The 12,343-nt window shown below is 31.3% G+C and overlaps 1 protein-coding gene across 1 annotated transcript; it reads left to right on the top strand.

The window, feature by feature from the left end:
* The first annotated feature begins 4,582 nt into the window (after positions 1-4,582).
* LOC129894492 (uncharacterized) lies at positions 4,583-12,079 on the top strand. Its single transcript, XM_055970209.1, has 7 exons — positions 4,583-5,413; positions 8,615-8,653; positions 8,746-8,816; positions 10,903-10,967; positions 11,061-11,150; positions 11,232-11,324; positions 11,404-12,079. The coding sequence occupies exons 1-7, from the start codon at positions 4,782-4,784 to the stop codon at positions 11,812-11,814; spliced, it is 1,401 nt and encodes a 466-aa protein (XP_055826184.1). The 5' UTR covers positions 4,583-4,781; the 3' UTR covers positions 11,815-12,079.
* The last annotated feature ends 264 nt before the right edge of the window (positions 12,080-12,343 follow it).

The raw sequence follows: 12,343 nt of genomic DNA, 5'->3' as shown, positions 1-12,343 counted from the left end.
CTCCAGAAGATAGAACCAAAATAATTGTTACGCTGGTTACACGATAAAGGCAATTATGCTGAAAGAGTATGCAACATATAAAGATTTAGTCGAAAAAATTGCTAAACAAATTGCTATAGATTTGAGATTCAACTGTATGAAGCCGAAGACAAAATACAACGAATACAATACAATTATTGATTGAATTTGAAGAGAAATAAATACATTTATACTTAACTAAAATACAACCCACAAAAAATATCTTGAATTCAAAATACATGCAGTTAGTTCTGGAAATTTCTTCTTAATGAATTTCAATATAACACATAAAAAAATATAGTTTGAACACAAATGAATACATTTTGCTTAATTAGAAAACTACACACAAATATAACTTGAATTTGAATACAAGTACAAATTATGATTTAAAAATAACATGTAAAATACACTTTGTGATTGACTTTGAATACAATTGAATATATTGTGTTTAACTGGTTATATTTTTACTTTGAATGACAAACTAGATAGTTAATTACTTTGAATAAACATAAATACGTAATGCTTAAATGAATACAATGTTATTTGTTTATGAAAATACAAATCAAATGGAGACAATAAGTATGAATACATATTAGTTTGGTATGCGTATGTAAATGAATTGCAATTACAAAAGTATAATTAACATGCATGAATTGAAAATGAACATTGCATCAAGATTTTCGAAAACAAAAAATGAATAGCGATATTAAACACAAAAAATACATAATGCAAAAATAAAATACCTAGAATTGAGAGTACGATATGAATAAATATGAAAATATAAAACAAAACTAAATAATGTCGAGATTACCTCGATGAATACATACACGAAAGAAAGCTACCTAATTTAATGAGATTTTGATTTTGAATTCTCCAAAATCTAATTGGAATATTGAAAAGAAATTAAAATAAAAGGAGAGAGAAAAATGAGAAATAAGAGAGAATCAACGAAGAAGAAAGAAAAAGTAAAACAAATTAAAAAAAAAAAGGAGAGAGAGAAGCGAGAAATAAGAGAGAATAGGTTGAAGGAGAGTGAAAATACAATGTATTTTAGAAAAACAATTATAAATATATAATTTATTATAAAATCAACATATATTAATTTTTAATAATATTTTCAAACTATAGTTATTTTTCATAATTAAATTGAAAATTTTATCTAGTTTCATAATTTTCCCAATGGCTAATTGATGCCAATATTATGCGTCAGTTGTACTTGCGTGTCAATTGATTCTGGTTTCTGTCCACTCCTTTGGGCTTTGGACTGGAGGGTTCCATAGTAGGCCCCTTCTTTTTAGCCCACTTGTCACTTTTTAGATGGTCCGTGAGGAAAATACTATTAAAGGAAAATTTCAGCAAATTAACTTGCAAGGAAACTGAAATAAAATTACTACATGGAGTTGTAGTTTGATGACCTTTTATTTGTTTGCAAGACAAGACATACCCTATAGGAAAACAAAATAACTAATTGAACCCAATATAGTTAAATGTATTTTTATCGGAATGTTATAATTTCAGTCTAAAAAGTTGAATGTACATTTACAAAAAATAATGTGAGCTTCCGTGCTGATTTTCCCCTTCTAAATTATTGCATATGCAGACATATAAATGTCCAACCAATAAATTTGAGATTAGGAGCAACAAATGTCACTCTTCTAAATGTATATTTATGAAAATGAAAGAAAAAATATAATGGAGAGGAGCCAAATTCATAGGCTAGATATTTTATGAGAGTTTTTGGCCAAAAACATCTTTAAACTATACCTTAAACTTAATTACATTCTTAAAAAATATTTTTTGACAGAAAACATCCTTCGAGTATTTGAAAATTAATAATTTTTCATCATCCGGTTAGATATTGTCAAAAAATTAAGGAATCCTACAAAAACATGTGCAATTCATGTGAACAAGAAGTTTTTCTGCATAATTCATTACCTAATATAAAAAGTTCCTGAAAAAAAATTTATTAAAAATCGTGGACACCATTGCTTGCTGAAACAAAAAATGTTAGGAAGGTGTGAGGATACATTTTTTAAAGAAGCTGAAGCTTAATTATCTTCACATTTTTTAAAGTCAAATTGTAGTTAGATTAATGATGTCTCGCATTCGAGTTTCTAATGATGTCTCGCATTCGAGTTTCATTCTCCATTATTAGAAGTGGAAGTCTCCTACAAGCCCGCTTAAGCAGATTCAGCTGAGAAGAAACATATTTCAACTGTTAATTTTTTAATATTAAATCACATAAAAAATAAATGAAAAAACTTTTAATTAAACTCAATCGCCCAAAAAGTTCACGATAATATTTTTGACTTATTTTAGAATAATAAATACAAATGGGTGACTTGATATTTGTAGAATCTGTTACTTTTCTGAAAAATTATAGCAGAAGGATGAAAATTGTTAAATTTTAAATAGTTAAAGAATATTTTTTTGTTAAGAATAATATTTTAAGCATGTAATCTAAGCCTGTAATATAGTGTAAAGATGATTCTGACCAAAAACTCTCAAAATGACAATTAAGGTATTAAGTAGAACTAATAAGTCAATAAATTGAAAAACTGTCTATAGCCTGTTTGGATTAACTTATTTTTAAATAATTTATAAGTTGAAAACTGCTTATAAGCTAAAAAAAAAAAGTAGGTGCAGATCAACTTTTTTTTTGACTTATAAGTTGTTTTCAACTTATAAACTGCTTAAAATAAGTTCATCAAAATAAATCAACCTATTTATTAGGGTTTATTTTAAACATAAAATAACTTTAAATTAGCCAATTAAATACTTAAAAAAAATTAAAAATAACTTATAAGTCAATCCAAACTACCTCTTAGTCAAAAAAAATGACAATGACCATTCCGAGTTTTGCTGAGACAAAATAAATACTCTAATAGATTAACGTAAATTGAATATATTGGTCATATTTCAAAGTTCAGGAAGAGTCAAACCAACGAACCTTTATCTTTTATAAAGTTACGTGCCATTTATAATCCACATTTCGTCAGTAGTAAACACCAAGTGAGTTGTGACACCTGTCGCCCGCAATTTTACTGCTATGACTTATTCAAAATTTTACTCCCCGTGTTCAAATTATGTGACATACATTAATATGATTTATTTTAAAAAGAAATATTTTTTAAAACTTGTTATTAAAAATAAAATAAGTATTTTTTGATGTATTATTTTTGGGGACTAACCAAAAAAGACATTGAGTCGTATAAATTGCAATAAAAGGTGTTGGTGTATATGTATTTTATTATTAAAATAAAATATTAAGTATATATTTTAGTGGATATAAATTGATAAAAATATGGTCAATTATTTTTGGTGTAACTTATGTAACAGCCATGTTTTACCTTATTATGCCTTATAACATTTGTAGCTTCCAAGGCATAATTCCTCCATTTATTTATCTACATTATTGTCTACTTTATTCTTATCCAAGACAAGAAAGAATTCTTCAAGTATAAATAGTGATGTTTCTTCTTTTGAGAAAAAAAAGATTAACAAAGATGAGAAGTGTGGATAAATATTTTAGTGTGTAGTAGTGAAAAAGAAAGTTGAGATAAGAATTTTTTTTTAATCTTCAACTATATTCACTATATAAAAAAGAGTAATCATATGTTGAAGGAAGATGTTATTTTTGTGTAGCTTTGAACTCTTCAACTAAAATGGAGTTGTTTGAATTGTACAATATTTTTGGACTGTTGTATCCTGGAGGGAACAAGCCAAGAGTTATACCACTAGATTGATGTAGATTATGACGCAGTGGAGTTGAATCTCCTTAAAGAGAGCGAGATATTCGCGCCTTAGCCTGAATATATTTTTATTCATTTTGTTAATTTTATTTTCAACTGTAATTTATAGTAATTGTGGTATATTACACCAACAAAAGATAATACTCTCCATTTCCTAATTTATTTGATTCATTTTTCTTTGAGGTAAGTGTTAAAAACACATTTAAACTATTTTTATTTTTTGAGTTTCATACTTAAACTATTAGGAGTGTGAGTTTTATACCTAAATGATCACTTATTAGTTTAAGAAACAACCTCTCTTTTATTTCACTCTCATTTAAAATTTTTTACTGCATCACACTCTATGTGGACAAAATATTATATTTTAACAAAAATTAAATAAATTATTAGAAATTAAAGATTAAAATATTACTTTTAAAAAATAAAAAATAAAAAGAAGATTGTTAGTTTTAAAGTTAGCCAAAAATGTTGTTGAAAGGGTATTTTACTAAAAAGATAAGTAGAAAGATATTTTTAGATTAAGAGGTGGATAAAAGAAATTTTTAAACCTTTTCTAGTTCAAAAATATTTTTGACTCTTTTCCTTATTTTTTTATATTTAGTAATAAGTTAATTTTTAAATATTTATTTTTGTTCTAAATAAATTTTATTTTATATTAAATTAGAGATAAAAAAACAAAACATTTTACAAAACAAAACAATCGAAAGCCAAAACTTGGTGATATCGCCGCATATGAGAACATGCGTTGAAGTGACACGTGGTATTTTGTAGCGCCATTATTTATTCACGACTTCTCGGAATCTTAAGGGAAAAAAAAAAAAAAAGGAAAAAACATTTAGGCGTCATCCCCTTCAACCTTCCCAACTTCTCTTTCTTCTCTCAAACATTTTGCTCATTTCATTATCAAAAATCTTCGTATTCAACTTTGCTTTTTCCAGGAAACCAAACCTTATCTAAATTAAAATTAATTTTAAAATTTTGTTTGTTCGTCTGATTTTAATTAAACATTATATGATTTGCTTGACAAGTCAAAAATTGTGCATACCCAAACGATTTGAATCACATTTCGTACCCTATTTCGATACAAAACCAAAACAAAATTTGAGGATAGTTAATTCTGGGGAATTTCCTGAATATTTATCCGAGTTGAAATTGTTAGCGTTTGGGACTAGAAGAAGAAGAGGAGGAATTACAGCAGCAATGGCGGTTGAAGTAACGAAATCGAACGAAGCGACGATTATATTGACGTCAGGTGCAAGCGGGAGAATCAGTGCCTTGTTTTCATTGCAGTTATTGAGGAGCTTGTTCCTTTTGATCAATGCTTTTGTACTGCTATTGTTGTTTCCATTTCGTGGACGGAGGAGGATGGCGGTGTCGTCGGGGTCGCAGGAGAAGGGTGTCGGCGGCATTGGGAAGGAGGAAAAGGCAGTGGAGAGGAAGGGTACGGTGGTCCGAGTGCCGTCGAAAATGGTGCCGCGGAAGAGCGCGGTGGAGCAGGAGGTGGCGGCGAGACGATCGCTGGCGATAAGAAGGGTACTTCAGGAAGACGATAAAGAGACGCTGAGGGAATTTTCGCTCTTTGTTACGTCCAGAGGAGATACCATGTTCACGCAATCATGGACACCTGTTTCCTTCAAAGTCAGGTAAATTGATCAATTCCATTCCCCAAAAAAATAAAAAATTGCCCTCGTCTACAAGAATTAATTAAATAATGTTGACTATATCTTTTAAAATATTGCTAAAATTGGATTGTGTTTTATTATATTAGTATGCATAATTTTAAATTTTAGTTGAAAGATTACGCAAGATTAAATAGTCATATTGCAAACCCATTAGTGTCTTTTTGGGATTGATTACACGTTAATGATCATTTGTTATTCTCAAAGTTCTAAGTTTTTACATTTTGTTTGATTACCTAATTGTTGGTTCACGTTTCTGGAAGGTCCTAGGAAGTTTGAGTACATTTCTCTTTTTTTTGGGTTTCCATTTTTGCCCTCCGTTTGTTTCTTGTTGTGAGCTTCTTGCTTTCCACGTTGCTGTCGGATAAGCCTTTTCTTTGTTGTTGTTTTTCATGGGTGAGCTCGCAGAGTCAAGATTTTTATTAACAGATTTTAAAGTATGAAAAATTAAAATACATGAAGAAGTTGAAATGGGTTTAATATCTACTATGGATATATAATAAAAAGATAATTTTAATTATATATAAATAGTATAATTTTTTATTTAAATGAATACCGGAACCTTACTAGCTCTGCACCGAGCGAGTGAGTGTGCTCCTTAATGAAAGCCACTCAGTATTGAATAGAGTTTGAGTGTAAAATTTCTGATTAAAAATAAACGAGTACGTATTTAACCCCACTCCATGCAGTTCATATTAGTACTGTTGGATAAGATTGCAAATTAGTGGACTGAATAGCTCTTGTATGGCAATTTCTGCTACTGCTTAGGAAATGCAGATATTTTGTACTAGGTGATTTAATTAGAAAGGAATTTTGATAACTTTAAATTTCCACAATCCAGAAGAGCTTAGAGCAATCCACAGAGCTTTATTCTTCTTGTTTTAATCGTGCCGTGAGTGTGACAGCACAGGAGCCCATATTTAATTATGGGATGAGGAAATTTTGTCCTGATTGTTCTGTTGTGTGGTGTCTGCAATTATTCTGATGCTTCAAAATTGAATGGTCTACTTTTAATTGCCTTAAAAAAAATCTCTCCCAAGTTCATATTAGATTCAGTTTATATTGACTTATAATTTTTTTTTTTTAGTGTTTGACTGATCAATTTAAGTTTATTTTATTCTTAAAATAAGCTCAAAAAAATAACTGAGTCTATTTGACTTAGCTTATCTAAAACATCTTGTAGAGTGAAAACAACTTATAAATCCAAAAAAATAAGTTAGGTGTATTTTTTAGCTTATAAGTTGTTTCAGCTTATCCAACTTATTTTTTAGGGCTTATAAGTTGTTTTCAGTTTATAGGTTGTTTAAAATAAATTAAGTCAAACAGACACTTAGTGAATTGTTGAGGCTTTTTTAATAGTTCAAGATATGTGAATTTTTCAAAGTTCAAGAAATTATTGGACTTTTTTCTCCATATTTTCCTTTCATTTTAATAGGATTTTTTTATAACTACTTTATATATTCTAAGAAAAATAATTTAGGAATAATCAAAGGGTAATAATGAAAAGTAACCTTTAATTTGTCATAACACAATAATTCACTTAATATGGGAGGAGAGAGTTGTTAAAAATTTTGTAAGTAATAATTGAATGACTATTTTCCATTTGAATTTCATTTATGTCTATTTTTTCAAACAATTCTTATCTTAATAGGCACACCGCACACACATTCTTTCAAATTTAGTATGAAAGAGATATGAATGAGTGTTATAAGTAGTTACAAGGAATATTGCAGCCACTAGCAGATTTTGATAGATGGTCCCTAGAGTGGACCGGTTCCCGAGAATCCCACCACCCAAGTCACTAGTGATGGTATTTCCTGATTATTCTCTGTGTGGTAGCTATGGGCTTAATGGGAGCTACAACTTTTACTTTGCATGAGATGCCATAACGTGGCAGTTCTATTCAAAATAATCTCACAAGTCCATTTGGCTCACATTTTACATTAACAAAATGAACGAAAGAGACATCCGGTTACTGGTATTTTTGCTCTTTGTTTCTTCACTTTAGGACACAAACATGAATACAAAATCCTATTAGGATTAAAAGGGACTCCCTTAGTATCAATGACTAATTTATATGATGATGTTTGATTGAACTTGAAGTTTAAAATGAAAGGAACACTTTTGAAATTTATGGTTTAAAATAAGTTGTAGTTAATTGTGTGATTATAAATTATTTTATTAAGTGTAAAATAGAAAATTTAAAGTTAAATTATTACTATAAAATATAAAAATGTATCATTCTTTCTTCAACAAACAAAAAAAGGAAAGAGTATTGAAAATTGAGACAGAAAGAGTAATTAAGGGTGATATTGAGAAACAGAGTGCATTAAACCATTCTTCATTCCCAACTTAGTACACCCCTTGATTCATTTTATATGAAGGTGTTTAACTAGGCATGTTATTGAGTAATAAAAAAGAAAGATTTTTTAGAACTTATGATAACAAGTAATGACATTTTTTTTTAGCTATTTGAGCACATCATTAATTAAGTGAGAAGTTTAAAGTTAAAATAATTTCAAATATAGAAATATGTCATTTTTGTTTTCTTAAAAAAATGGACAGACTGAAATATAAAGAGTGTCATGTGAAATAGAGCAGATGGAAACTGCTTACTGCAACTTCTCTTGCTGTTGCTATGCTGTTCAATTCAATTCCGTTCCATCCTTTGATGAGAATATGAGATAGTATCTGTGATTGAATGGGCCGATAATTTGTAGTTGACATTCCTTTCTTCACCTCTGGTCCTTCGGACATGTCTTTTGTTAGTTGTACTGTTAACATTTCTTAAACATGTTAGACCAGTCTTTTTTTTTTTGGTTAAGGTTAGACCAATCTTATTCTGTGGTACTTGTATAAAGACCTACATATTTTACATACCGTAAATCCTGTATGCTTCAGTCTGTATATGAGTGAGGTGGAATTTGAATAATCCTAATCTATTTGGACTAAAGAACCCAATGCTCATCCTAGAAATTGGTGCAAAGTTACCTTCAATGACCCTCTCCAATTGCCTTCTCTTGTAATAAGTTTTTCAAAGACTTTTCCTTTTCCAAGTAGATAGAAGACCAAGCAAAATCATGTGATTATCTATATTTGCTCGTTTAGCTCCATCCAGATTTTGTGTTGAAATAAAATTTAATGATGTTATTTGTCTTGGTGCAGGGGATTGGTTTTCTTGTTGCACGGCCTCAATGAACACAGGTTTACATTTGTCTTGCAAGGTTCTTATGACTTTTTGTTTCTGTTCAAATGTTCATTATCTTAAAGACTCTGCATTCTCCATATTGCAACAGTGGCCGATATAATGATTTTGCCAAGAAGCTAAATGCAAATGGTTTTAAAGTTTATGGAATGGATTGGATTGGTAAGTTTTGGATTTACAAAATGAATTATTATAAACCACTTACTTTATATATCCCTTGTTATTTTGTAGATTCTGGCATCTTAGTTCTGTTTATTTATTTACTTGTTAATTGAATTTGAGAAGATTGATTCTCATGGTTGATTAACATCCTCTATCTCAAATCAGGGTTCTTTTCTTCTATCCGTTTCTTCTCATTATGTATGTTGATTGAACTGGCAGAACGTATTGTTCATCAAGAAACTCGAGGCTTATCTTTAACTTCCTCACTCTTTCCTCTATTTGAGGAACAGTGGTTTTGTGCTTATTCTAGTTTCGATCCCTGCCAGAGTGCTTATTCTAGTTTCGATCCCTGCCAGAGTGCTTATTCTAGTTTCAATCCCTGCCAGAAATCTGGCTGTGTTTTTTGTTTATCTTGTTTAGTTTTCATCTTAATTTATCTGAATCCTAGTCTGTTCAACCCCTTTAGATTTTGTCCCTTTAATTACGTGCGACTCTGCCAACCTTCAATTGCTAAAATTTATACTGAATAATTTCTGGATTTCTGTTAATTTTGCAGTGCATATTTTGATTATTCTAGTCATACTTTTATTGTAATAATAGAATTCTTTGAAAATCACATTAATCTCTCCTACTTGCTGGCTCTACAATGATTAGCTCTTTTTAATGGAATAACATCAAGACATGCTTATACTTTCATATCTTTCACTAGGCTAGGACCTTGTTATAATGTGATAAACAAAGTGCAAGTGGCCTAAAGTGTGTCTTTACTTTCTCCATTAAACTTCTAGCTGTATCTTCTTTGATCATGATTTCAAAGGGGCAAATAAAGCCGGAAAGAAAATGTTCCATTTCCCAAGGTTAGAGTTATTTTCCGGGGGGCTGTGTGGGAGGAGAGGTGAAAGGAAAATAATCCAATGATGCTTTACATCTAATAAAAACATCAGCACTTCTTCCAGTCTGTCCAAGTCAGGTTGGCAGAGTTATCCAGTACCTATGTTGATGGGAGGTAGCAGATACTCGGTGGAAGTAGTTGAGGTGTGCACAAGTTTGCCCAGATACCATCAACATACAAAATAATAACAATAAAAAACCATTGTGCCAGCAGGTTATCCAAGAATTATCGTTAGCAGGCATCCATCAGTTGGCAGGCTATGAACTCGTTGGACTGCACACTGATACTTATGCATTTACCACCAACTCATTGGTTTCTTCACATAACAGAGATAAGAAAATACATGGATATCTGGGTATGTGTGAGAGTAAATCCTAAAATATATGTTGCACTCCGTAAAGCACAGTTTTTCCACTCTTCTTGGTGAAATAAACCTACAATTTTTAGGTGGTCATCTATCAGTTCTGAACCTGAATGTCATATTCTTCCTTTTCTTAAGCTTTGCAATTCTGATATTCATCTATTGATGAATCTTTAGAGAAGGGAGACAAATTGATTGTTTAGTTGCTGTTATTATGGTTGAAAAGTCTTCTACTATGCATCTATGTCGCATGTTGCAGGAGTTGAATTTCCTCCAATCAGCAGCCATTGGTGCGAAAATGTTACATGTGAAGCTCCTTCGCATAAGTAAGCTATTAAATTGAATCTCTGATTCTGCCTCTGTGCATGAAGGGATAATAGAGGGAGGAAAAGGTGCTTACAACTTCATTTTAATGCATCTTATTGGAGAAATAATTCTAATGCATCACCCTTTTACAAGGGCCAATTCCCAAAAACTAATATTTAATGTGTCTAATCGTCGTTGCTGCTACCAGGTCGCACTTCACTTTCCTTGGTTGCACAACAATTTGGTTTTAGGGGAGTGACTTGCCTTGATTATCACCATTAAAGGAAACTGAATTTGCTAAATGTCTATCCGTCTGAAAACTTTGATTTTGTCTTTGAGGCATCCTTTCCTCTCTCTCATTGTAACCTTGGCTAGTTCTGCTATTTATTGCTTATTAATTCACTGTGTATCGTGAACATTTTCACTTAATTTTTTTTGTAATGTGTAAATAGTTCTTTACCAATTAATGGTGTGTCTGAATCCTTTGAGAATGTTCTTACTGAATTTCAAGTTTCTTCTTCATGCAGGACATGGCGGAAGTGATGGACTGCATGCATATGTCCCTTCTCTTGATGATGCTGTCAGTGACATGGTATGATTATTTTAGTTTTCATGCAATGAGTAAAAAAGAAGAATGAAACGTTTAAGTTGATGTTATTTACAACTTCTTGTCCACTTTGTGCAGAAACAATTTCTGTCGAAGATTTTAGCTGAAAATCCTGGACTTCCGTGCTTTTGCTTTGGACATTCAACTGGTGCAGCGATTATCCTTAAGGTAAGTGAGTTTTCTGTCGGATTGTCTATTAAATTGTTAATGAAGACTGTTGTTGACTCTATCCTTCATTGATACTTGTAGGCAGCACTTGATCCAAAGGTAGAATCTAGAATTGATGGTGTTGTATTGACTTCACCTGCCGTTGGAATTCAACCAGCTCATCCGATTTTCACAGTAAGCATTCATTTCAAAACCAAGTTCCTCCTTTTGTTCTTCTCCATGCATATTAATAGTCATGTTTCTTAATTATTAGGTACTTGCTCCAATTGTCGCATTTTTATTCCCAAGATACCAGTTCAGTGCAGCAAACAAAAGGGGTGCCGCAGTATCTAGGGATCCAGCAGCATTACTGGCCAAGTATTCAGATCCACTAGTATTCACTGGATCCATTAGGGTACGAACAGGTTACCAGATCCTTCAGATAATTGACTACTTGCAACAGAATCTGTGCAAGTTGACAGTACCGTTCCTAGTTCTTCATGGTTCTGATGATGCAGTCACCGACCCTGAAGGCTCTAAGAAGCTCTATGAAGAGGCTTCTTCAACTGATAAAAGTATCAAGCTGTATAAAGGATTGTTGCATGACCTACTTTTTGAACCTGAAAGAGAAGAAATCATGAAGGAGATAATCGACTGGTTGAACCAAAGACTGTTGAATTGTTAAAGGACTACTACATAATGGTTCAATCCGAAGAAATCGGGCAGGGGAAAATGCTGAATCCGAAGAGAATAGCACTTGGGAGGAAGAAAGTTGAGCTTGTTCAATTAGTTTTGCATGTTAAAGACTTGGTTAAACCCTCTGCATTTTTAGATGTTTTGTAAACTAATTAATCCATAGTTTTTCAATTTTCTTGGAAGGCAAAATCATTTTCCTCCGTTTATGTCAGACAACTGCTTTTGTGAAATGTAAAAGGTGGTTTATTAATTTATTTTCATCCATTAACCTAGGATTTTTTGGAGTAACTCCATAGATAAACACAAAATTGATTATGAACTGATTGTCATAGTAAGACAGAGTACTATTTTATGTCATCTTAAAACCAAGACAGCTGTGTAAAGAGATATTGAAGAAGACTCCAGGCTGTGTAATAGTGACTAATTCAATAAGTAAACTGGCTAGTTTAGTGGGCTTTGATGATGGCTATAAGTGAAATAAACTACTGTTGTTTCCGTCATTGTCAAGTTCCACTTTT

The sequence above is a fragment of the Solanum dulcamara genome, chromosome 7, assembly GCF_947179165.1.
Source record: "Solanum dulcamara chromosome 7, daSolDulc1.2, whole genome shotgun sequence".
Classification (NCBI taxonomy): Eukaryota; Viridiplantae; Streptophyta; class Magnoliopsida; order Solanales; family Solanaceae; genus Solanum; species Solanum dulcamara.
Note: the sequence above shows the minus strand (reverse complement) of the source record. Positions and strands in the feature narration are given on the sequence as shown.